General features: G+C 46.9%; 1 protein-coding gene across 1 annotated transcript in view; it reads left to right on the forward strand.

The window, feature by feature from the left end:
* LOC311223493 (neural-cadherin) overlaps window positions 1–27,915 on the forward strand; it is a gene marked incomplete at both ends in the record, with an annotated part of 1,556,546 nt that overhangs the window by 586,521 nt on the left and 942,110 nt on the right. Inside the window, 1 exon segment of the mRNA XM_084308277.1 lies at window positions 17,960–18,209. Within this exon segment, the coding sequence (XP_084164403.1) occupies window positions 17,960–18,209 (250 nt within the window).

A 27,915-nucleotide genomic window follows, 5' to 3' on the forward strand; every position in this document is an offset into this window, starting at 1 on the left:
CATTGTCTCCCAATCACGCGTTTTTGAGATCAATATTTCATATTTTCGTCATGGTATTTGTAACTGAGGGGTACAATTCCCTGACTGTATTAATCAAGTATGGTATCATTAAACCACTACCGTCTTATGTACATTATACTGGCCATACCGTACACGAGTATATGATGAGAACACTTCCCCACAATGAATCGGTTCTACACAAAGTTGTCTTTAAGTATTTATTAGCAGCAAGAATACATAATATACTTTAATTGAATGCACTTGTAAGGCAAAGGAATGTGCGTAGGCAAATCAATAATGAATGTCCATTCTCATATTACGCATGAGATAATAATACAACTTGAATATTAGGAATTATATCTAGGGGATACTGGTAGGGGGGTTCCTACCGGTTGTAAGCCAGCAGGGGGAGCAAATGTTCGAATGCAAAGCCTGGGTCAGCGGGGACTCAATATAGGCTCCTGCTATGGGAGGCGGTATATTACTCCCTGCTCGGCAGACGAAAGGCAGCTGTAATCCCAGTGTGCGCGCAGCACAGGTGGAAGCCGGTCAGCCTCTCCAATAGAGACGGGCTCGAATGATGGTCCTCACGGTAGATCCCACAGCAGTGGGTGTAGACGATTCTTATCCTCTCCACCAGCCTGGTACAAAGCAATAATAATAATACTCCAGCCGGAAAGGGGCTCTGCATTCACCGGTGCAGATCCTCCGGTGCGCGGTACTCCACACCAACCAAGTTGAACTTGACGTTACTCAACCAAGCTCTGATACTCCACTATCCTATTCGCACGCGGCTATAAGTGCTCTATTTAGACACACAATTGCTCACTTCACTTGGTCTTTGACTCGTGATGAAGGCTTTTACTAGTAAGGAGCGAACGATACGTTGAACAAACGTATTAGGATAAACAAGACTCTATCTTGGGGCAATACGAGCCCTACTTCACCGCACGTTGCATAGTGGGTGAGGCTTCACTTGTTACTAAGACTGAACTGAACGGACTGCGGACTGAACTACTTCTGTATTCACCTGCGCCATATTTATATGTTGGGCGAACAAACTAGTACCAGCCCCACCTCTGTCTCGTAGTCCTGGGCAGAACCGGGCATGTACAGACATGTCCTGACGGTAGCTTTGAACTCGACTCTGGGGGTAAGACACTGGCGCTGGTGGAACGCTATCCAATAAGAGAACGAAATATTATGGTCTGTAGGCTACTAGGTTAAAGGGATATTCCGTGTATATGTACAAAGAATACACAAGGGATATCAAACGATATACAAATATTATGCAATATATATCAATCAATAAATACATATATTCGGTTTAATCTGACCCTTTGTAACAGCCGCCTCCTAATTAGTCCCACCTAATTAGCTAAGCAGAGACAGATTAACCGCACTGTCCACTACTCAATGTCCGTTGTGAGGGTAGGCAGTTCACAAAGTCAGTGGTCATGGTCGTCATTAAGCGAGTCGGGGAGCCTTGGCGACTCTATCAGCCTCGCCACGGGTCGGTTGTAGGTCCGCCCTTGGATGAGCAATTCTGCCACTCTGACCTTTCCGTCGGCACCAGTGGTCACTTTGCTTACGCGGCCGGCCGGCCACGCAGCTTGGGGTAGTGACTGGTCTATGGTCATGACGACTGGACGGGATGAAGGGGGGCTTAGGAGGAAGCGGGCCTGAGACTGCTTTGATCTGTGCTTGGCTGTGCCTCCTCCTCCTCTGTCTGTTTCTCTTGTTTGCTCTGTACCCCGTCTGAGGAGGGGCCGGTCCCGGCCGCCCCATCAAGGAGTCGCTTGGGGTGCTGGGTTCGAGGTCAGCTACGTCTGAAGCGCAGCTGAGGGGGGTGGAGTTCCGAACTCCCTCTGGTGCCCACGGTTCTCTCACGGGCCTCTCGCTTAATGTCAATAGCCTCTGCTGTACGAGGGAGTGGCCGGTGTCGCTCGCCTTTGTGTGTAGGCAGCGTGTAGACGTGGGTTGACTGTCAAGTCCGTAGAGGGGGCCCTGGAGCGTCCATCCCAGTCGGGTCTGAACCGCGACTGGGCATCCTTTGGGTCCGATGTGGGCCGCCTCAATTGGGAGAATGAGGTCCGCGTGGTCGGAGCCGATGAGCAGGGTCGGTGTGGCGCCGTCGATAAGCGGTATAGGTAGTTGACGTAGGTGCACATATTTAGCCATCAGCTGTGGGATGGGGTAGGTGTACTGAGACAGGCCTATGTCGTGGCTGGTGAAGACGTTGGTTATACTATACTGCTTCTCGGGCTGGTCCACCGCTGCTATCTTGAAGGAGACCCTTTCACCTTTTATGGTCTTCTGGTCCCTTCTGATGGTGCGTATGGTCATGGTATCTTTGACACCCCGCAGGCCCAACTGGGCTGCTGCGGAAGCGAGGAGGAGAGTCTTTTCAGACCCATCGTCCAGGACGGCGTAAGTGTCCAGGACCTTGTCCTCGTAGCTCAGGAGCACTCTGACCACTTTGAGGAGCACTCGGGGGGTCCCGCTCTGCTTGGGGTCTATGTGGAGCACTCCTGTCTCGGGGGGGTTGTCACCTGTCTGTGGTGACACAGAATCTATATGGTGCAAGTCGCACCGTGACTCCCAGTGTCTGCTGTAGCAGTCGGGACACCAGGGAGCGGTCTGGTGGAACTTTGGTGCTGGTGCCACCGCCTCGGCATGGTACATTACCGCGACGGGCCCACTCTGTTGTCCTGGCTGACGCCTGTTGATGTCATGCAGGACCTCCAAGTGGGTGCCACCGCACCTGCTGCACTTCTTCTTCAAGCGGCACTCAGCTGCTAGGTGGCTGCGCGCGCAGCGGAAGCAGCGGCGGTGGTCCTTGATCCACTGACTCACCTCGTCCGTGGTCAGCTTCCCGAAAGTGTCACATTGGTACAGCCGATGTTCTCCCTCACAGTACTGGCACTCAATCTTCCACTGGTCCTCTTTCGTCGAGGGGGTGTGGTGGTTCTTGTGCTGCGGTACTGATTCGGCTTGGTGCATAACGGTCACCAACCGGCGGTTATCTGTTGATCCCCGAGGTCCGAGTCTTGGGCTTGGTCCACTCCATACGAACGTGTCGAGTCGTAGGCTACTGACCTCCCTGGCGAGGAATTCAGATAGGTCTAGGAGGGATGCCTCTGGACCGTTGGGGTCGCGGTGGTCTCTCTGCCGCCGAAAGCGCTCTTGTCGGGCGAGAGGGAGCTTCTCTAGTATCCTCTCTACATTAGAGTTAGCGTACAGTTCATAGATCCCTTTTTCCTTTTGGGACCCCAGCATCCCTACCAGGGACTGTACCTTGATAGCGAGGTCATCTAATGCTCTGTTGTCTCTGGCTGGGGGGAGACGGTCAATGTCTCTTATCTCCTGTATCACGTAGTCCCATATGCGTCCATAACGTTGGTCGAGGGCTACTAGAGCCGCGGTGTATGGGGTAGTAGAGCTGGAATATGCCAGCGCTATATTGTGCGCTCTGGGCACCTTCAGGTGCTTGAGTAGGATAGCATACTTGTACGGTTCATCTGGTACGTCGGACAGCATAGTCTCTAGGCACATTCGTAGCTCTGTGTACTGTGCTCTGTTCTCGTGTGTGAAGTCCGGGAACGTCGGTGTGCCAAGGTACGATGCCATGGATGACTGGCACATCGGTGAGCGTTGGGGGAGAGGCCTCCTAGGCGAGTCTCCTCTTACGTGTTGTCTTGGGCTGGTACTTGGTGGGTACCAAGGGCCGGGTACCCAGGTGCTGTTCCTCGGGGCTGGCGGTGCGTCAAACTCACCCGTGAGTTGAGTCGGGGGTTTGTAGCGCAGGGCCTCGGGGCTGACTTCTGGGCTGTACTGGGCCTTCTGGTCCAGAGTACGTTGCTGCTGGTCGGGGCTGTACTGGGCCTCCTGGTCCAGCGTACGTTGCTGCTGGTCGGCTTGACATTCCTCCTCTTCATCCTCCTCTCCCTCTGCTAGGACCTGGAGTCTTCTGTTCAGTCTCTCTGCGTGGTCCGGTTCTTCCCGGTTGCTGGGTCTCGTATGGACCGGCCGGGGAGGGGGTTCGGAGACGTGGACAGGATCCTCCTGTTGGCGAGGTCCCGGGTCGCTTGGTCGGGTAGGGGAATGTGTCCTAGACCCTTGTCGTGACGATCTCCGGGAGCTCCGTGCGGAGTGAGGGGGTGTCGCCATGGTAATCAATTTGTCCATCAGCTGCGCCTGCAGCCGGTCGCGCTCTGTCTCGCGCTGGGCATGGGCGGCGTCGCGCGCTGCTTCGCGCTGGGCATTGGCGGCGTCGCGCTGCGCATTGGCTGCGGCGTGCTGCGCATCGGCGCGGCTTCTCTCAATGTTCTCTTCTGTCTGGAGGCGTCTGGTCTCCAGTCTTATGCGGTCGTCTTCACTCCTTTGTTGCGCCTGGAAGCGCTCTCGCTCGGCTGCAAAATGTTCGCGCTCGCGCGTCTGTTGCGCTTGAAGTCGATCGCGTTCGGTGGAGGCTGCCAGGGTGGCGATGAGTGCCTGCGCCAGCATCTTGTCCGCCTCGCTGGGGGAAGACGCCGGTCGAGGCGATCGGCTCCCGGCAGTACTCGTTGGAGATCTGTTCTCCGGGCGCGCCCCGAGGTCCGTCTCCTGGGCGCGCTTCTCTTCTGGTAGTGGGTCGGGTTCCGTCCCTGGAGCGCTTTCTTTATCCTGGAGCTCTCCGGGGACTGTCCCGTTGGCGTTGTCTTGGGGTAAAGTCATGTCATGTCCCTCCTGGTCCCCCCCGTGAGCTTGGTCAATTACGTTAGAACCCACTAGGGTCTCTACTGGCGGGGTAGCCTGGTCGGTAGGGTTGGACATAATTTTACTATCCGCTTTAGTTACTTTATCCGTATTTAACTTCCCTTTAAAGCTAGGTATTGGACTGACAGTGTATGCCTCTAGATAGGGAGGTGGCTGCCGTCTGCGCTGCGGGCGATCTAGCTTAGGAGAACCGTTTGTGGAGTGTTCATCATTGGCCATGTTAATATTAATATTATATTAATATTACGCTAATTCTTATCCGGGGCTCGAAGGACCAATTGTAACTGAGGGGTACAATTCCCTGACTGTATTAATCAAGTATGGTATCATTAAACCACTACCGTCTTATGTACATTATACTGGCCATACCGTACACGAGTATATGATGAGAACACTTCCCCACAATGAATCGGTTCTACACAAAGTTGTCTTTAAGTATTTATTAGCAGCAAGAATACATAATATACTTTAATTGAATGCACTTGTAAGGCAAAGGAATGTGCGTAGGCAAATCAATAATGAATGTCCATTCTCATATTACGCATGAGATAATAATACAACTTGAATATTAGGAATTATATCTAGGGGATACTGGTAGGGGGGTTCCTACCGGTTGTAAGCCAGCAGGGGGAGCAAATGTTCGAATGCAAAGCCTGGGTCAGCGGGGACTCAATATAGGCTCCTGCTATGGGAGGCGGTATATTACTCCCTGCTCGGCAGATGAAAGGCAGCTGTAATCCCAGTGTGCGCGCAGCACAGGTGGAAGCCGGTCAGCCTCTCCAATAGAGACGGGCTCGAATGATGGTCCTCACGGTAGATCCCACAGCAGTGGGTGTAGACGATTCTTATCCTCTCCACCAGCCTGGTACAAAGCAATAATAATAATACTCCAGCCGGAAAGGGGCTCCGCATTCACCGGTGCAGATCCTCTGGTGCGCGGTACTCCACACCAACCAAGTTGAACTTGACGTTACTCAACCAAGCTCTGATACTCCACTATCCTATTTGCACGCGGCTATAAGTGCTCTATTTAGACACACAATTGCTCACTTCACTTGGTCTTTGACTCGTGATGAAGGCTTTTACTAGTAAGGAGCGAACGATACGTTGAACAAACGTATTAGGATAAACAAGACTCTATCTTGGGGCAATACGAGCCCTACTTCACCGCACGTTGCATAGTGGGTGAGGCTTCACTTGTTACTAAGACTGAACTGAACGGACTGCGGACTGAACTACTTCTGTATTCACCTGCGCCATATTTATATGTTGGGCGAACAAACTAGTACCAGCCCCACCTCTGTCTCGTAGTCCTGGGCAGAACCGGGCATGTACAGACATGTCCTGACGGTAGCTTTGAACTCGACTCTGGGGGTAAGACACTGGCGCTGGTGGAACGCTATCCAATAAGAGAACGAAATATTATGGTCTGTAGGCTACTAGGTTAAAGGGATATTCCGTGTATATGTACAAAGAATACACAAGGGATATCAAACGATATACAAATATTATGCAATATATATCAATCAATAAATACATATATTCGGTTTAATCTGACCCTTTGTAACAGTATTCATATTTCACCCACGGAGTCTTGGCTGATGCTGTCTGAGCCATCACAACTCTGCAACGCTTCAATACCACCACCTGGTGGCCGATCGGCGAGTTGCCAAACCGGAAGTGCCCATTGGAGCTCGGTCCGTCCCCTATTTTTGTCCGTTTTTTCGTCCCGGGGCTCAATACAGACACTGTGGATATGGATCTTTGCCATAACTCAATAATCAACATGATTTGGACGTGTATTAGTAATATACAAACCGGAAATGGATCGCATCGATCAACATCCCATAATTGGGATCTGTTTTCTCCACTCTCATCGCCCAATGCTACGAGGAGACTGACGTGAGTTTCAGCGTTTTTCTTTATCATTTTCGATACAAACTGCTCTGATCAATATATCACCCATACTACATAAATCATTTAACGTCGGTCATTGAATTATAAACGACCCCCCCCCCCCTCCGTTCACCCGCAGATGATCATATCTACACATTTTAATGTGCAGGACTTTATGAATAATGGATTTGTCGATTCAAGGTAACTAGCTTTGTTTGTTATTCTAATAGCTATTTCCTGTAGTTTAATAATATCATCTATATTTGTTTTATATTCCCCCAGACCTCAACACAATATGACATGTGATACAATATGACACAATATGACACAATATGACATGACTATGGTGATGTAATTTATAGGCATGCTGCGGAATCAACTCTGGATTCTGCATATCACTCAGCTATCAGATTTATAACTGGTGACAGATATGATACTCACCATTGTGTCCTGTATGATAGGGTGGGTTGGCCTTCTCTATCAGAAAGGTGCAACAAACACTGGTATTTATTTATTTTTAAATCCCTTATTGGTAAACAACCTGTTTATATCTCCTCACTGTTAGATTGGAATATTGGAACCTATTAATTTGTTCTGATCTAGGGAAGTCAGCCTTTTACTTTGATGCCTCTAACTCATGTTATGTGATCGGGATACCCGCTCGACTCACCTGACAAAGAAAAGTGCACCCGGAGACATTTGAACGTTGCACAGGCCAAGATATAAGGTTTCAAAGGGTGCTCGATACTGCCACCTGGGAGCATGCAGCCAGTATTGCACTTTGGCATTCTCAGGATGATTCCTCATGTTAACCCCGAGTCTGTGTGCCTGTAATGAATAGAAATATCGAATAAAAGAAATAACGATGAAAACCCGACTATACTCGGGTCTGGCGCTGAATGGGTGGCGAGATAACCTGACTATCCTCGGGTCTGGCGCTGATTGAGTTAAGAGACAACTTATTCCTATCAAACCATTTCTTTAACTTTATCAATTCCCTTTCTACTGTTTTCAATAATTCTTTCATGTCTTCCCCTGAACAAAGTAAATTAGTATCATCAGCAAACGTACATATTTTCAAAATATTCAATACTGTAAACATTTCATTTAAATAAAGTATAAATAACTTCGGTCCCAATATGGAACCCTGTGGAACACCACAAGTTACTCTTCTAAGATGTGATTCTGTATTATTAATGTTTACATATTGAAACCTATTATTTAAATAACTTCTTAACCAATGATGAGTGACACCTCTTATTCCATACCATTCAATTTTTTGTAAAAGCAGGGAATGATCAATTGTGTCAAATGCTTTACGTAAGTCAATAAATACACCTATTGAGGGTTGTTTTTCATTAATGGCTGTTGATATATTTCCCACAAAATCTATCACTGCTAAGAATGTTGATCTATTGTTCCTAAAACCATATTTATGGTCACTCAATAACCCATATTTTTCAATAAAGCCATCAAGTCTATTTACAAATAACTTTTTTAATATCTTTGAAAATTGAGCTAGCAATGATACAGGTCTATAATTTGATAGTATGTATGTCACCACTTTTTAAAATTGGAACTACCTTGGCCATTTTCATTTCCTCAGGAAAAATACCAGTTAAAAATGATTTGTTACATATAAGTGAATGGTTTGAGGACACAGTCAAATACTTCTTTTATAGTTGACATGTCAATAGTATTACTATCAGTGGATTTTTTTATTTCTTAAACTTTTGAACCACTTCTAGCACATCACTCTCACAAACTCCACCAAGGAACATTGAGTTGCTGTTTGTTGGTGAATAAGAATAAGTTTCACCCTCCATAGGGAGGTACATTTTTTCTTAGTGCAAGCTTTTTTTCCAAACCCTTGGTTAGCCATGGTTTCACCCTGTTTTTAGGATTTTGTCTGCACTCCTTCAATGGACAATGTTGGTCGTAATATGACAAAAATTTTATGAAAAATGCATTGTATACTTCATTGGTATCCTCATAAACCTCCTGCCAATCATGACTCAAAAGGTCTGCTACTCTTGTGCCCCCGTAACAAGTTAGCAGAGTTATAATGCTAAGCAGGAAAGTGTTGCATCAAGTTCAAGGCCATATAATTTTTTATTTTTAATATAAAAAAAAAGAAATCAGGAAGAGCACTAAGAGCATAACCTCAATATATCTGTAAAAGATTACAAATATTTCCGAATTCTAACCACTTATCTTCCTGTTTGTTTGATAGTAAATCCCTTTTTATGAAAAAAAAACTGCAGAAATCTGCATTTATTTCATATTTATACACGTTTTCAACCCCATATTGCAGCAGGAAAAACATGCACCAAGTCCTTGTGAAAAAGAATCTGTCTTTATATTTACAAATGAATGACTAATTCGGTCAGAAATAGCTGAGACGCTAACGTTAGTAAGCACTGCTTATTGATTATTATATCCGCGGGTTACAGTAAACGTTCTCCCGGTACATTCTGAAGACACACCGCTGTCTGCAGAAGAACCAGTCCTCTTCCGCACATAGTGAGATCAGCGAGCAGCGCGAGGTGCCGCCCCCCCGGCTTCAAAGTGTTCAGCTCAGCCGCTGTGACACGGAGAGGAAGGAGGAGGAGAGAGTCCTTCCAATCATGCTTGCTCGCTAACCCTAACCCTAACCCTAACCCTAACCCTAACCCTAACCCCCCCCCCCCCCCCCCCCCCCGGCTGATCTCGCCCTCTTGGAAGCATAATGCCGGTCCTTTGGCTGGCTACATCAGCCATAGTGCAATTGCGCCACCGTGTGTCGTAATTCGGTAACAGACTTTCTGGAATATTCCCTGCCTCACGGCAGTATGGACAGAGCATTTACAGCGACAATTTAATGAATGAGTGCAGATAAAAAAATTGCGTTTTAACATTAGAGTCAATTGGAAGAAAAAAAACCTTAGGTTAATTGGCAAGCTAAGGTCTATAACTTTTTTTTAGAGGTATTCTAATGATGATCATTTAACATAATGGATATATATCGAAAATGACCAAACGGACCCAATTTCATGACATAATAATCAATACAGCCATCGTTGTACACAGAAACACAAAAATATATAGGCAAAAAACACAAAATAGTCGCTAAGGGGGCAGAAGGGTTTTAACCCTTGAGAGTCCAAAGTCCTGTTTGCACCCGTCGGCGGAGAACAAAAGGATTTATAATTTCTCCCAAATGCTCAAAAAGTACCTCTTTTCAGAAATCGGTAAAAATAGCGGCTGCTGACCAAATTTCTTGGTGAAGCACAAAACACCCCCATTCCTCCCAGGTGTCAGGCTCCTCATTCGCTTCCATTCATTTTGGGGACCATGTTTAAATATCATATTTCTGAAGTATAAACAAACTATACTGCTGTGACGATTTCAATAAAACAAACCATTCTGAGTCAATGGTACATGCTTGTACAACTGTACAAGCAAAACTGTATATTGGAATATCTAACATGTATTTACCACCTTCCTCTGCGAGGCCAAAGATGGGTTTTATGGACAATTACGCGGGTAATTTTTTTATTCCAGTCAACGCCGTACTGCGTGTGAGAGAGAGAGAGAGAGAGAGAGAGAGGGAGAGAGAGAGAAAGAGAGAGAGAGAGCGAGATAGACAGGGAGAGAGATAAAGAGAGAGAGAGAGAGAGAGAAGAGAGAGAGAGAGAGAGAGAGAGAGAGAGAGAGAGAGAGAGAGAGAGATAGACAGGGAGAGAGAGAGAGAGAGATAGCGAGAGAGAGAGCGAGAGCGAGAGAGAGAGAGAGAGAGAGAGAGAGAAGGGAGAGAGGCAGTGAGAGAGCGAGAGAGAGAGAGAGAGAGAGAGAGAGAGAGAGGGGAGCATGAGAGACAGGGAGAGAGAGAAAAAGAGAGAGAGAAAGAAAGAGAGAGAGAGAAAGAAAGAGAAAGAAAGAGAGATATATATCGCGCCACTCACTCATATCAGACGTCACCTCACTGCACTTATGTGTATCAAATATCATGTATGTGACAAATAAACCTCTTGAATCTTGACTTGCCATATTCAATCAGTTTCAGTAACTACAGAACAGTACATTAGACTCACTTGTTGTTTGGTTGCATCAAGTTGCAACAAGCCTCGAGCCGTCGCGTTAACCCTTTGAGAAACTTTTGTCGGCAGCCGGCAGGGCTTGATAAAGTGTGTGTCCAGACTCCATATAAATCCAAATCCAACACTGTCAGTAATGTACAGTATCTCGTGCTGATCTCTCCAACTCCTGAGAATACACTTCTTATATCTTGTTATTACCAAACCACGAGCCTAGCTAAGCTGACGCACTGAATCGAAACTACTACACTGGACTGACTTGCGCCGCCCCGCCACAGTCAATAGGGTCTATGCAGTTCCGTAGCATTAGCTGGCACCATTATCTGATTGGATTTCAAGGCTGTCAATCATTCAATCCCCGTTCGTGAATGGCAAGCGCAATACTGCACAGACCGGGCTTAGATGACGTTAATAGCCTATTTTGATTGGCTATTATATTCATAAGGTCATTCCGTGCAGACTAGTTGCAGTGTGTTGCACTAAGTGATTGACAGCTCTCCATTACTAGTGCAGAGCAGGGCAGGCCTGATCAGAGAGCTCAGAGCTGTCACTTGGCCATTTTTGAATAAAAAAAAACAGAGGAAAACATTTCTAATAAAAAAATAATAATAATAATAATAAAAAGAAATAATAATAATAATAATAATAATAATAATAATAATAATAATAATAATAATAATAATAATAATAATAATAATAATAATAATAATAATAATAATAAATAAATATATATATGTAAATTAATAATATTTATGAGTGAATTTATGCCTCGGGTGTTGTCATTGAATAACCTCCACTGACGCACCGGAAAGGGAGGTGGTTAGGCTGCTGCTCTGATGTAAACAGACACACATTTCCCCCGGCTCGTGACTTGTTTGATTATTGTCATTTCGCGGATTAAAGCAAGTGAACAAATATAATGTTGTTCTTATTTATAATCAAACAACTTAGCTCAGCCAAGTGAAAATCGCCAGCAAGAAGGAGGACACATGTACGCGAACAGATCACGGAGACATCTGCAAATAATGCCACCCGGGAATCTGTATGCAAACGGTGCCACCTAAAGGACAGAACTGGTAGATAAACCTGCTTTGCTAATTTCGTGCAGCTACTGGGAATACAGTGCCAATGACGTCTGTGCAAGTTGAATGCCCTGTCGAGGGTTGTGAATATATAGCTGAACATGAGGAGATAGCAGTGGTAGTGGCCATGCTAAACCTACACGCAACAGAACATGCTGCAGCCTCCAGGACGCAGAGGGCTAATACCAAAATGGAGAAACTCAGGCGCCCCTCTATACCGCTAGTCATTACGTCGGTGACATGGGATTGTGTCAGGGATGCGTGAACACTTAAGGCAACTAACTTGTGCTTCCGCGTTTCTCTGATTGGCCAACTGACCCCACGTGACGCTACGGCTCGTTTTCCCCCTACGCCGGTAACGCGCGCAGCGCATTTTCGTTTTGACGGCACTCAAACGCCAAGCGAGGCTGCTCGCGGAAATAGGCTGCTCGCGGAAATGTAATGTTAGAATACATATTTATCAAAACAACATATTTATCAAAACAACTACCAGATTTACTGGAGTTAATGGAGTTACTGGAGACATCCGCAGATATTCCGCAGATATTCCATGGATTAAAGATCTCATCCAAAGACCTCGAGAACGTCATCCATGCCATCATCACACATATGACTCTGTACGATAGCATGTAGGGTCCATCAAGGCCTCAGTCTCCCTTGCTGCCTTCAAGGCCTTAAAACACCTTTATTTTACTCTGCCTTCCACTAGGGCCTGTCTTTTCATCTGCTCCTCGTGTTTTTTATTTTATTTTATTTTATTAATTTTAAAAATTTTTGTTTACATTTTTTTTATTCATATGTTTTTATTTCATTCATTTGAATGTTTTCATGTTTTAAACCTTTTATTTTATTTTTAATCTTATTTTCCTTCTGCTGTGAAGCACCTTGAGAGCTCACTGAGTTTAAAGTGTGCTATATAAATGAAATCTATTATAGATTCACTCATAACGTTATTTCGCGTGACAACACAGCCCAGCTGTCAGAAACTGTACATTGTAACGTTATATAACGCAACGTTATATAATGTTATTTCGCGTTTTATTCATACACTCCCCACTTACTGTAGAACGCAAGCTCTACTGTCTTTAACTATAAGCGTTTACACTCCCCACTTACTGTAGAACATGGTACATGAGTATATAGTATATAGGGATGTTGCACATTCGTCACTCAGTTTTATCATCGATGCACTTAGCTCAACTCGTTCGCCAGCTTGCTGTGGAGCCTATGGTCACAAGTTCAAATCACTTCAATTATTTTTTCTGCAACATATCCACTCTTGAACAATGAAAAACTCCATTTTCTTCTATTTACAAATAAGAGCAGCTCTGAAGGCTCACGGAGATGAACGTTATTTCGATTGATATGAATAGCTAGTTACGTTTATATAGAGAGATGATAAATTAATTAAACGTAAAAAAAAAGAAATAAAAAATTGAAGTGATTCGAACTTGTGACCATAGGCTCCACAGCAAGCTGGCGAACGAGTTGAGCTAAGTGCGACGATGTTAAAACTGAGTGACGAATGTATAATTTACACTTGTGCCAATTGCCTCACTCGTTGGAGGCTCACGCCTCCGGCGTATGGAACGAGCGTAGAGCGGCTGGTATTCACGAAGGAGAGAGCTGGCCATTCAGAGAAACGCGGAAGCACAAGTTAGTTGCCTTAAGTGTTCACGTGTCAGGCGTGCCACTAGCAGCGACGGCGATATGCGCGTTGGAGGAGATGGTGGCTGATGGCTTTCCTGAGTCAAGGGTCGGGATGCCGGAGGCGATTCGCGGCTTCCACCAGTACCGTGAGGACATCACATCCACTTACGGGGTGGTCCTTTTCAAGGACAGGGTGATCATACCGCCTTCACTACGAGGTGAGGTACTGAGCACCCTCCATGCTGCACACCAGGGCGTCTCGATGATGACGGCTTGCGCAGAATCCTCTGTGTTCTGGCTGGGCATGTCAGCTGACATCAGCGCCGCTCGGAACAGCTGCAAGCACTGCCACCGGATGGCGCCCTCGTGACGGTGGACCGTTACTCGAACTGGCCGATTGTCTCAAGGACATCAGGTGGCGCTCCCGACCTCATATGCCACTTACGTCACGCCTTTGCGACATACGGGACGCCTGAAGAGCTCTCGTCAGACGGGGGGCCTGAGTTCACCTCTGCCGAGACCAGGTCTTTCCTGCGAAGATGGGGCGTCCACCACCGCCTTTCATCAGTGGCGTTCCCCCACAGGCACTGCCGTGCGGAGATTGGGGTGAAGACTATGAAACGGCTGATCACCGACAACACTGGCCCGAAGGGTGACCTCGACACCGATGCTGTGCAGAGGGCGATTCTGCAATACCGCAATACGCCTGACCCAGATATGAAGATTTCCCCAGCCATGTGCGTGTTCGGCCGCCCGATATGTGATTTCATCCCGATTGCCCCCGGAAAGTACAGGCCGCATGAGACTTGGCGCGAGACGCTGACAGTGAGGGAGGAGGCCATCCGCAAACGCCACATCCGCACAGCGAGCACCTGGCCAGAGCACACTAAACGCCTCCCTCCGCTCGTAGTGGGGGACTTGGTCCGTGTGCAGAACCAGACGGGGCTCCAGCCCAACAAGTGGGACAGGACGGGCTGCATCGTGGAGGTGCATCAGCACGATCAGTATGTGGTCAAGATTGACGGCTACGGCAGGGTCACTCTTCGGAACAGGAGATTCCTGCGCAAGTTCTACCCGGTTTGCGATGACCGGCTTCCGCCCTGATCGATCTATGATGATCTGCCAGTATGCGTCGCCGCGCCAGCGTCCGTCATTGTTCCTTGGCTGCCTGACCTCACACGCAGCTCTGGGTTGCCCGTGACGGGGCCTTGGTCCGGCCTGCCACCTGCACCGCCGTCGGCAAGCTCTCCTCAGCGCTGGACACGGCCCGCCTCTGCCCCGCCGGTGACACCGGCTCGGGACCCGCTGCCGGCCCCCGTGGCCCCGGTGGCTCTGTCTCCGCCGGACTTTGTCGCGTTGCCGCCGCCGCTGGCATTGGGATTGCGCCGGTCTGCCAAGGCGACCTGCGTGCCCGCCTGGCACACTGACTTTTCTATGGACTGACTTTACGTGGGTGGTGCTCATGTTGTATGCTATGCTTATTGGTTCGCAACTTGTGCACTTGACTCTGCTGTTTACTGTTTACTGTTCTAGGATTGTTTTTGTTTTATTTCAGCCTTTATTGTAGTCGTGTTAAAGACTCAGGAGGATATAGGGAATATTGCACTCCGGTTACGTAGATTGGTGCACGCACCGGAAAGGGAAGTAGTTAGGCTACTGCTCTGATGTAAACAGACACATTTCCCCCGGCTCGTGACTTGTTTGATTATTGTCATTTCGCGGATTAAAGCAAGTGAACAAATAGAATGTTGTTCTTATTTTAATACGACTTGTAAATATGTTTAATTCTTGCTAGATGGTATGATTGTAATCATCTCCGTTTGCCAGATAACTACATCGCATCAAGAAACGCACATACACGCACGCGCGCACACACACACACAGAGCGGCGTGTGCGCTGTGAATAGGTGTTACACCCCGCAGAGGTGAGAGGTATCAGAGACTCGCTACCCCCCATCCAAATTATAAACAACAGATTGGCTTTTCACAATATGTATGAATTATCTCTTGTAATAATATCCACGGGACTCGACTTTTTGCAGTCGTTGTGTATGTGTGTCACCAACACACGCCAACTATCTCCTGCATGCGGACCCACGGACATTCTCTCACCGCTGATAGGGGAAAAAAGGCAATAGCCTACATACTTTTCCGGACTGATCATCTGAGCTCCTCTCCAGTTGAACTGCTACTGTGTTTAAATCCAAAATATTGATAAATCCAAATGCCATTCTGTAACATGTCATCTGTCTTCACGATCCTCTCTACAAGTGAAACTGAAACTTACCAAGCCTATAAATTGTTAAAGGGGCAGTAGGCAACTAATTTACTCAATGGATGCCTGAACACAGAATGACACCAGTATCACTGACTACCACGGCAAGCCTATAGAAAATTATTATTATAAATGTATCTCTCTCTCTCTGTCTATTCTTTCTTTCTTTCTTTCTTTCTTTCTTTCTTTCTTTCTTTCTTTCTTTCTTTCTTTCTTTCTTTCTTTCTTTCTTTCTTTCTTTCTTTCTTTCTTTCTTTCTTTCTTTCTTTCTTTCTTTCTTTCTCTTTCTTTCTTTCTTTCTTTCTCTCTCTCTCTCTCTCTCTCTCTCTCGCTCTCTCTATTATATTATATATTATATTACTATACTATTATATCTAATGTATTCAGGTAAACCTCAATCTATCTAGTGTGTGTACATGGCATCAAATCAAAGTGTGTGTCACTGTAGGCCTGCCTGGGCCCAGTCTTTGGAATAACAAAAGGAACAACAGACTATAAACTGGGCCTTTGTTCCAGGTGTGAATTAGTCTAGTGACATTGCATTCTGGGAGGGAGTGTAGTTCTCTTATCATTTTGCTGAATTCACTCAAACCTTTCAGACCCTCCTGCTGCAAATTGGTAAGGATTTTACCAGAATGTTTCATAGGACATTGATTAAAAATCGGCTCAAATTATTTTGAAGGTATGAACCTGTAGTTTCATATTATGTAAAAAGAAATTGTGAAAATTCTTAAGGAGGAGGAGCATAACCGGCTAGACTTCAGAGGGGAACCAGTATTGCTTCTGGTGATTTTTTCCTAACCAAATTGTATGAATGCCTATTTGTTCTTATTTTTTATTTATTCTTCATTTCATCGATTAGGTTTTGCAACAACTACCTGACAAAGAGCCGACAAGGGCTCGAAACATTGTAGACTTTTAATTAGGGATGTCCGATATTATCGGCCTACCGATATTATCGGCCGATATCGGCATTAAAATGTGATATCGGAAAATATCGGTATCGGTTTAAAAAAAATATATATATATATTTTTTTTTACATTTCTATAACCTTTATTTACCCAGACAAGCAAGTAAGAACAAATTCTGTTTTATTTATTGTCAAAAGTATGCATAATGTTAATTCCACAACAAGAGATATGTAATGTTAATTACTGAAATTATTAATTTTTTTGGGGGGGGGGGGGGGGGGGGACCCTGCATATATCGGTATCGGTTGATATCGGTTGATATCGGTATCAGAAATTAAGAGTTGGACAATATCGGTATATCGGTATCGGTAAAAAAGTCAATATCGAGCATCCCTACTTTTAATGCATTAAAGTACGAAAAAACAAAGAGCTTCTCCAGTCTGAGGTATTCTTAAAAAAAAAGGTGTTGGCCTCAAGGCCAGGGAAAGTGCTCCACTGGTGTATGGAAGACATGAGAGAGAGAATAGGTGAGTGCTGCCCAGGGTGAGGTCCTTGGGTTGGGGTAGTCTCACTCTCCGGGGTGGGTGAGCTTACACACTATGGCAGAGGGAGAAATTAATTGCCTTTTTTGGGAGTATTCACCCTAATATAGGCAGGCAGTCTTCCTCTGTCAAACTCTCCATAGATTCAAGGGTTTCCATTAGCTTCTGTTAACCAAACAGTCCTCTTCACGTCTTCAACATTTCCAACATAGTCAAGGGGCTTCCATATGTTTTGTTACAAGCCATCTTCAATCTTCAAACATTTCCCACACAGTCAATGGGTTCAATAAGTCCACTTATATGCAATCATTCTTCATTCTTCAAACATTTCCAGTATACTTCAAGGTTTCCAACAGGTAGAACAAACTCTGCCTCTGGCAGCTTACCGGTCTGCATTTTGGAGAACAACGTTTGCTCCCACTGAGTGTCGGAGGTCCACTCCTTTCTCCTCTGGTTGTCAGCCTTGAAATACAGCTCTGACCTTGATTAGGGAATAGGCCCCAGGTGTGTCCACGCCCATCTGCCAATTGGCTGCAAAGAGTGAACAGGGAACAGTAGCAGTGGTTAATGACCTCTTATAGCTGGAAGGGGTGTGTCCTCTCACTCTCTGCACTCTGTTGTGTGCTGTGAGCCCAGGGGTTGCCGCAGTGTGTATACTCTGACTACATGAATAGTATACTAACATAGATATGAATCTTCTAATCTGGTAAAATAATCTAACCGGCACTAATCTAACTACCCCGTTCTCTCTCCGTCTCTTTCCTCCAGTGTCGGCCAGTGACTGTGATTCGGAGGAGAACGCTGAGCTGACATACTATACCCTCAGTCCCGACTTCACCATCTCCCCCCACGGCACCATCTTCCCCGCCGGCCCGCTGGACTTTGAGAGACCCAACCACCTCTACGAGTTTGTGGTGATGGCCGTGGACAAAGGGGAGGTGCCTCGCACAGGCACCGCCACGGTCCGGATACGCATGGCCAACGTCAATGACGAAGCGCCCGAGTTCTCCCAGCATGTGTGAGTGTCGAAGTTCTGATACTCTGCTCTTCATAACACATGAGTGTCGAAGTTCTGATCCTCTGCTCTTCATAACACATGAGTGTAGAAGTTCTGATCCTCTGCTCTTCATAACACATGAGTGTAGAAGTTCTGATCCTCTGCTCTTCATAACACATGAGTGTAGAAGTTCTAATCCTCTGCTCTTCATAACACATGAGTGTAGAAGTTCTGATCCTCTGCTCTTCATAACACATGAGTGTAGAAGTTCTGATACTCTGCTCTTCATAACACATGAGTGTAGAAGTTCTGATCCTCTCTGCTCATCATAACACATGAGTGTAGAAGTTCTGATCCTCTCTGCTCATCATAACACATGAGTGTAGAAGTTCTGATCCTCTCTGCTCATCATAACACATGAGTATAGAAGTTCTGATCCTCTGCTCATCATAACACATGAGTGTACCGTAATTTTCGGACTATAAGCCGCGGCTTTTCCCCCCATTTTTCGACCCTGCGGCTTATATAACGGTGCGGCTAATCTATGGATTTTTACAGCTAACTGGGCGTGCTCCCTCAGCTCTGTGACCGTCAGATCAGACTCCTAAATCTGCTGCAGCAGTGCACGCCTTGCCCCTCCTCCTCCCCCTCACAGACCCACGTCAACAAACCATTACGGCAAGAGTCTAGTGTATGAGCAGCTCAGAGCTCCTCTTTCAACATAACTGAAGCATTAAACAAAATGACCCAGTCAACGAACTACTCACTTTAGTTTATTAATGCATGAGGCGTTGTCTAATGTTATCTAGGTACTGATAGCTCCAGATATCATCAGTTTGGCATTCGATTTAGCAGGTGCTGGCTAACTGGCTATCGTTCTGTGAGCTGGCGTTGGTACCTGACTGGCGCTGGCTAACTAACGTGGCTATCGTTCTGTGAGCTGGCGTTGGTACCTGGCTGGCGCTGGCTAACTGGCTATCGTTCTGTGAGCTGGCGTTGGTACCTGGCTGGTGCTAGCTAACTGGCTATCGTTCTGTGAGCTGGCGTTGGTACCTGGCTGGCGCTGGCTAACTAACGTGGCTATTGTTCTGTGAGCTAGCGTTGGTACCTAGCTGGTGCTGGCTAACTGGCTATCGTTCTGTGAGCTGGCGTTGGTACCTGGCTGGCGCTGGCTAACTAACGTGGCTATCATTCTGTGAGCTGGCGTTAGTACCTGGCTGGCTAACTGGCTATCATTCTGTGAGCTGGCGTTGGTACCTGGCTGGCGCTGGCTAACTAACGTGGCTATCGTTCTGTGAGCTAGCGTTGGTACCTGGCTGGCGCTGGCTAACTAACGTGGCTATCGTTCTGTGAGCTAGCGTTAGTACCTAGCTGGCGCTGGCTAACTAAGGTGGCTATCGTTCTGTGAGCTAGCGTTAGTACCTGGCTGGCGCTGGCTAACGTGGCTATCATTCTGTGAGCTAGCGTTGGTACCTGGCTGGCTAACTAACGTGGCTATCGTTCTGTGAGCTAGCGTTGGTACCTGGCTGGCGCTGGCTAACTAACGTGGCTATCGTTCTGTGAGCTAACGTTGGTACCTGGCTGGCTAACTAACGTGGCTATCGTTCTGTGAGCTAGCATTGGTACCTGGCTAGGGCTGCATGATTTTGGGAAATAATTTAATTGCGATTTTTCTGACAGATATTGCGATTGCGATTATAATTTTTTTTTAATTAATTAAGCAGCCCCACAGAGGTTTATTGTAAAATGCGGCTTGCATCTGGCCTACGCGGTGGGTCTGTTCGGGACACCGAGTCTGAAAATGTTTCTTTTTACCTGGGAATCGATACCGGTACGGTACCCAACGGTACCTTTTTTCTGTACTTTACTCTCCCTCTCTGAAGTCTAAACTTCACAACACACAATCTAAAACCCCTTACCTCCCTCTCCCAAACTGTTCCTACAACAATTTTTTTTATGTTGCATGATCATCTATATTTATTTTGTATTATAATTTTTTTTGTGTTTAAATATCAACATTATCTGGCAATCCTCAGTAAATACTATCAAACTCCTCTGATGTCAGACCAGATATGAGATGCGTACACACACACACACACACACACACACACACACACACACACACACACACACACACACACACACACACACACACACACACACACACACACACACACACACACACACACACACACAGAAAAGGAGAATGGCTTAAATGATTTTAGAATACTTCAGCTAATGAAGTTAAATGTTTATTATCATCAACTATCCAGTTCGTTTTTTATAGTGCAACGTTTTTCTACTTTTCTACATTAATTGAATCAGTAGAGAGAGAGATGCCACCGCCCCCGAGCCCCGCTACCCCCCACCCTTTCCTTACTCAGCTCAGATGTTTTCTCTGTCTTGAGCAGGGTTAGCTAGGAACAGCTTTCTCAAGCTTCAGCACGTTACAGCTGTGTACTGCAGTGAAAGTGTTAAGTCCTCTCCTCAGTGAGTTTGGTTCATGACAGTATATATGTTACTTTGTGTATGTAGTATATATACAACAGCAACTATTAGCTTTGTCTGCTGTGCATTGCAAGGTGTAGTTCTTAAAATATCCTAAAACACATTTATTTATGTAATTGCAGAATAGGAATGCGATTTGATCTTAATATGACGTTCGTTACAGCTGTGTACTGCAGGGAAAGGGTTAAATCCTCTCCTCGGTGAGTTTGGTTCATGACAGTATATACCAGGGGTCAGCAACCTTTTTGACATGGAGTGCCTGTTTGAAATATAGTTGTAACTAGTGTGCCTCAACAATATTCCATGCATCGTAATTTTTTTTTCTCATAATCAGGTCTTTTTAATGATCATTTTTACATTATTACATCATTATTGTTATTGTTATTATTAACAATATTATTATGATGGTTGTATCAACCCTAAATCTGAGTTGGGGGGGGGGGAATGCAATGCAGACAAACAGCTGCATACAGTGCGACCATTTCACTCACATTTGCCCATTCATTTTTGGACACATCACACACCATCGGTGTGTGTACTGTACGTGTGCTGTCATAGCTCCACCTACAGGCCTAATGGAGAACACCAGGAGAACACCAGGATGTGAATGGAGGGTGAATGTGAGGTATATCGTGTAAATAAGTTTTGATTGATCGCAAGACTACACTGTAAAAAAAAATTATTAGTTACCAGAACTTAAAAATATTGAGTTCAGTTACTGTGCATTAAGGTTTTCAGTTTTCAATCCATAATAAGTTAACAGAAAAATAAGTACACAACCACATTATTTCAACCTAATAAAACTATGTTTATTGTCATTGTTTTAAGAACACAAGTTGACTTGGTAATACTCACATTTTGAGTAACAAAATGGCTTTTAACATGTGCAATGTTCAATGAAATAGAAAAATAAATAATACAATTTGTTGATTAATCCCACTGGTCACAATGGTGACCGTAATAATGTTTTTGTTATAAGGCTCTGCAAATGTTACTGAATGATGTAGCAATGTATTTCCAGCTAAATTGAAATAATAAACAAATAAAGGGTCTCAATTAAATATGTGGAAGTAAAAAGAACCTGTGGGAGGATTTCAACAAGATAAATGCGACAACAGTGCAAAATAGTTCACTATAATATTTCAAAGCAAAAAAAAAAAATTAAAAAAAAAAAAAATTAAATAATATTTTTTATTTTTTTTTATTTTTTTTTTATTTTTTTTTGTGCTGCCCCCTGTGCCTATGCAAATGCCCCCGCGTGCCTATGCAGGCACGCGTGCCTAGGGTTGCCTACCCCTGGTATATACGTTACTTTGTGTATGTAGTATATATACAACAGCAACTGTTACAAAGGGTCAGATTAAACCGAATATATGTATTTATTGATTGATATATATTGCATAATATTTGTATATCGTTTGATATCCCTTGTGTATTCTTTGTACATATACACAGAATATCCCTTTAGCCTGGTACAGACCATAATATTTCGTTCTCTTATTGGATGGCGTGCCACCAGCGCCAGTGTCTTACCCCCAGAGTCGAGTTCAAAGCTACCGTCAAGACATGTCTGTACATGCCCGGCTTTGCCCAGGACTACGAGACAGAAATGAGGTTGGCACTAGTTTATTCCCTGTACATATAAATATGGCGCAGGTGAATACAGAAGTAGTTCAGTTCAGTTCAGTTCAGTTCAGTTCAGTTCGAGTCTTAGTAACAAGTTGAAGCCTCACACTACGATACAACGTGCTGTGAAGTGGGCCCGTATTGCCCCAAAATAGAGTCTTGTTTTATCCTAATACGTTTGTTCAACGTATCGTTCGCTCCTTACTAGTAAGCCTTCATCACGAGTCAAAGACCAAGTGAAGTGAGCAACTGTGCGTCTAAATAGAGCACTTATAGCCGCGTGCGAATAGGATAGTAAAGTATCAGAGCTTGGTTGAATAACGTCAAGTTCAACTTAGTTAATGTGAAGTACCGCGCACCGGAGGATCTACACCGGTGAATGCAGAGCCCCTCTCCGGCTGGATTATTATTATTATTGCTTTGGACCAAGCTGTTGGAGCGGATAAGAATCGTCTACACCCACTGCTGTGGGATCTACCGTGAGGAACATCATTCGAGCCCGTCTCTATTGGAGAGGCTGACCGGCTTCCACCTGTGCTGCACGCATACTGGGATTACAGCGGCTGCCTTTCGTCCGCTGATCCAGGGAGTAATACCGCCTCCCCGAGCAGGAGCTTATTGAGTCCCCGTGGAACCAGACTTTGCATTAGAGCATTTGCTCCCCCTGCTGGCTTACAACCGGTAGGAACCCCCCTACCAGTATCCCCTAGATATAATTCCTAATATTCAAGTTGTATTATTATCTCATGCGTAATATGAGAATGGACATTCATTATTGATTTGCCTACGCACATTCCTTTGCCTTACAAGTGCATTCAATTAAAGTATATTATGTATTCTTGCTGCTAATAAATACTTAAAGACAACTTTGTGTAGAACCGATTCATTGTGGGGAAGTGTTCTCATCATATACTCGTGTACGGTATGGCCAGTATAATGTACATAAGACGGTAGTGGTTTAATGATACCATACTTGATTAATACAGTCAGGGAATTGTACCCCTCAGTTACAATTGGTCCTTCGAGCCGGAGATAAGAATTAGCGTAATATTAATATAATATTAATATTAACATGGCCGATGATGAACACTCCACAAACGGTTCTCCCGAGCTAGAACGCCCGCAGCGCAGACGGCAGCCACCTCCCTATCTAGAGGCATACACTGTCAGTCCAATACCTAGCTTTAAAAGGAAGTTAAATACGGATAGTAAAATTATGTCCAACCCTACCGAACAGGCTACCCCGCCAGTAGAGACCCTAGTGGGTTCTAACGTAACTGACCAAGCTCACGGGGGGGACCAGGAGGGACATGACATGACTTTACCCCCCGACCCACCACAAGAAGAGACGCGCACCCAGGAGATGGATCTCCTCGGTACGCGACAGGAGAACGGATCTCCAACGAGTACTGCCGGGAGCCGATCGCCTCGACCGGCGTCTTCCCCCAGCGAGGCGGACAAGATGCTGGCGCAGGCACTCATCGCCACCCTGGCAGCCTCCACCGAACGCGATCGACTTCAAGCGCAACAGACGCGCGAGCGCGAACATTTTGCAGCCGAGCGAGAGCGCTTCCAGGCGCAACAAAGGAGTGAAGACGACCGCATAAGACTGGAGACCAGACGCCTCCAGACAGAAGAGAACATTGAGAGAAGCCGCGCCGATGCGCAGCACGCCGCAGCCAATGCGCAGCGCGACGCCGCCAATGCCCAGCGCGAAGCAGCGCGCGACGCCGCCCATGCCCAGCGCGAGACAGAGCGCGACCGGCTGCAGGCGCAGCTGATGGACAAATTGATTACCATGGCGACACCCCCTCACTCCGCACGGAGCTCCCGGAGATCGTCACGACAAGGGTCTAGGACACATTCCCCTACCCGACCAAGCGACCCGGGACCCCGCCAACAGGAGGATCCTGTCCACGTCTCCGAACCCCCTCCCCGGCCGGTCCATACGAGACCCAGCAACCAGGAAGAACCGGACCACGCCGAGAGACTGAACAGAAGACTCCAGGGCCTAGCAGAGGGAGAGGAGGAGGAAGAGGAGGAATGTCAAGCCAACCAGCAGCAACCTACGCTGGACCAGGAGGCCCAGTACAGCCCCGACCAGCAGCAACGTACTCTGGACCAGAAGGCCCAGTACAGCCCAGAAGTCAGCCCCGAGGCCCTGCGCTACAAACCCCCGACTCAACTCACGGGTGAGTTTGACGCACCGCCAGCCCCGAGGAACAGCACCTGGGTACCCGGCCCTTGGTACCCACCAAGTACCAGCCCAAGACAACACGTAAGAGGAGACTCGCCTAGGAGGCCTCTCCCCCAACGCTCACCGATGTGCCAGTCATCCATGGCATCGTACCTTGGCACACCGACGTTCCCGGACTTCACACACGAGAACAGAGCACAGTACACAGAGCTACGAATGTGCCTAGAGACTATGCTGTCCGACGTACCAGATGAACCGTACAAGTATGCTATCCTACTCAAGCACCAGAAGGTGCCCAGAGCGCACAATATAGCGCTGGCATATTCCAGCTCTACTACCCCATACACCGCGGCTCTAGTAGCCCTCGACCAACGTTATGGACGCATATGGGACTACGTGATACAGGAGATAAGAGACATTGACCGTCTCCCCCCAGCCAGAGACAACAGAGCATTAGATGACCTCGCTATCAAGGTACAGTCCCTGGTAGGGATGCTGGGTTCCCAAAAGGAAAAGGGGATCTATGAACTGTACGCTAACTCTAATGTAGAGAGGATACTAGAGAAGCTCCCTCCCGCCCGACAAGAGCGTTTTCGGCGGCAGAGAGACTACCGCGACCCCAACGGTCCAGAGGCATCCCTCCTAGACCTATCTGAGTTCCTCGCCAGGGAGGTCAGTAGCCTACGACTCGACACGTTCGTATGGAGTGGACCAAGCCCAAGACTCGGATCTCGGGGATCAACGGATAACCGCCGGTTGGTGACCGTTATGCACAAAGCCGAATCAGTACCGCAGCACAAGAACCACAACACCCCCTCGACGAAAGAGGACCAGTGGAAGATTGAGTGCCAGTACTGTGAGGGAGAACATCGGCTGTACCAATGCGACACTTTCGGGAAGCTGACCACGGACGAGGTGAGTCAGTGGATCAAGGACCACCGCCGCTGCTTCCGCTGCGCTCGCAGCCACCTAGCAGCTGAGTGCCGCTTGAAGAAGAAGTGCAGCAGGTGCGGTGGCACCCACTTGGAGGTCCTGCATGACATCAACAGGCGTCAGCCAGGACAACAGAGTGGGCCCGTCGCGGTAATGTACCATGCCGAGGCGGTGGCACCAGTACCGAAGAGCCACCAGACCGCTCCCTGGTGTCCCGACTGCTACAGCAGACACTGGGAGTCACGGTGCGACTCGCACCATATAGATTCTGTGTCACCACAGACAGGTGACAACCCCCCGGCAAAGGAGGTATGGAAGATCGACTGTACGTACTGCCGCGGAGGACACTGGCTGGACCAGTGCGACGTGTTCCCGGAACTGACCATCGCCGAAATGGAGCAGTGGATTGCGTCTGACCCCCCACAAGCCGGTCACCGCCGATTCTTGTGCGAGGATAACATGATAAGAATAGCCCGACGAGGCAACCGACCAACAGGAGTGCTCCACATAGACCCCAAGCAGAGCGGGACCCCCCGAGTGCTCCTCAAAGTGGTCAGAGTGCTCCTGAGCTACGAGGACAAGGTCCTGGACACTTACGCCGTCCTGGACGATGGGTCTGAAAAGACTCTCCTCCTCGCTTCCGCAGCAGCCCAGTTGGGCCTGCGGGGTGTCAAAGATACCATGACCATACGCACCATCAGAAGGGACCAGAAGACCATAAAAGGTGAAAGGGTCTCCTTCAAGATAGCAGCGGTGGACCAGCCCGAGAAGCAGTATAGTATAACCAACGTCTTCACCAGCCACGACATAGGCTTGTCTCAGTACACCTACCCCATCCCACAGCTGATGGGTAAGTATGTGCACCTACGTCAACTACCTATACCGCTTATCGACGGCGCCACACCGACCCTGCTCATCGGCTCCGACCACGCGGACCTCATTCTCCCAATTGAGGCGGCCCACATCGGACCCAAAGGATGCCCAGTCGCGGTTCAGACCCGACTGGGATGGACGCTCCAGGGCCCCCTCTACGGACTTGACAGTCAACCCACGTCTACACGCTGCCTACACACAAAGGCGAGCGACACCGGCCACTCCCTCGTACAGCAGAGGCTATTGACATTAAGCGAGAGGCCCGTGAGAGAACCGTGGGCACCAGAGGGAGTTCGGAACTCCACCCCCCTCAGCTGCGCTTCAGACGTAGCTGACCTCGAACCCAGCACCCCAAGCGACTCCTTGACGGGGCGGCCGGCACCGGCCCCTCCTCAGACGGGGTACAGAGCAAACAAGAGAGACAGACGGAGGAGGAGGAGGCACAGCCAAGCACAGATCAAAGCAGTCTTAGGCCCGCTTCCTCCTAAGCCCCCCTTCATCCCGTCCAGAGAGCTTATTGAGTCCCCGTGGAACCAGACTTTGCATTAGAGCATTTGCTCCCCCTGCTGGCTTACAACCGGTAGGAACCCCCCTACCAGTATCCCCTAGATATAATTCCTAATATTCAAGTAGTATTATTATCTCATGCGTAATATGAGAATGGACATTCATTATTGATTTGCCTACGCACATTCCTTTGCCTTACAAGTGCATTCAATTAAAGTATATTATGTATTCTTGCTGCTAATAAATACTTAAAGACAACTTTGTGTAGAACCGATTCATTGTGGGGAAGTGTTCTCATCATATACTCGTGTACGGTATGGCCAGTATAATGTACATAAGACGGTAGTGGTTTAATGATACCATACTTGATTAATACAGTCAGGGAATTGTACCCCTCAGTTACAGCAACTATTAGCTTTGTTTGCTGTGCATTGCAAGGTGTAGTTCTTAAAATATCCTAAAACACATTTATTTATGTAATTGCAGAATAGGAATGCGATTTGGTCTTAATATGACGTTACAGCTGTGTACTGCAGTGAAAGCGTTAAGTCCTCTCCTGCGGTGAAAGGCACACACACACACACACACACACACACACACACACACACACACACACACACAGACCGCAAATAAGAACGAACCCTTATAAAACGATTTAATAGGCTAAACTTCGTTTTAAATTCTTTATTTTACACTTGTTTATTGTATTTGATTTTTCTCGACATAATGCTACGTGGCCCGACTAGATCCGTGACTCTGTTGCGATACAAATTAATTATCTATAAAAGTGAAATAAAATCTTTGAAATCCACTGCTGTGTCGAGCCTGGGGCGAGCCTTTATTGCTACCGGGGAAACATAGGGGGAACATAGGACCCAGGGAACATAGAACCCTTTTGCGGCTACCGGGGAACATAGGACCCGGGGAACATAGAACCCTTTTGCGGATGGGGGAACATAGAACCCTTTTTTGAAAAAAAATTATAAAAAAGCGGGGAACATAGAACCCGGGGAACATAGACATGTTCCTGGCGTTAGTACCTAGCTGGCGCTGGCTAACGTGGCTATCGCTCTGTGAGCTGGT

The sequence above is a fragment of the Notolepis coatsorum genome (genome assembly GCF_963971535.1).
Source record: "Notolepis coatsorum genome assembly, chromosome: 2".
Taxonomy (NCBI): domain Eukaryota; kingdom Metazoa; phylum Chordata; class Actinopteri; order Aulopiformes; family Paralepididae; genus Notolepis; species Notolepis coatsorum.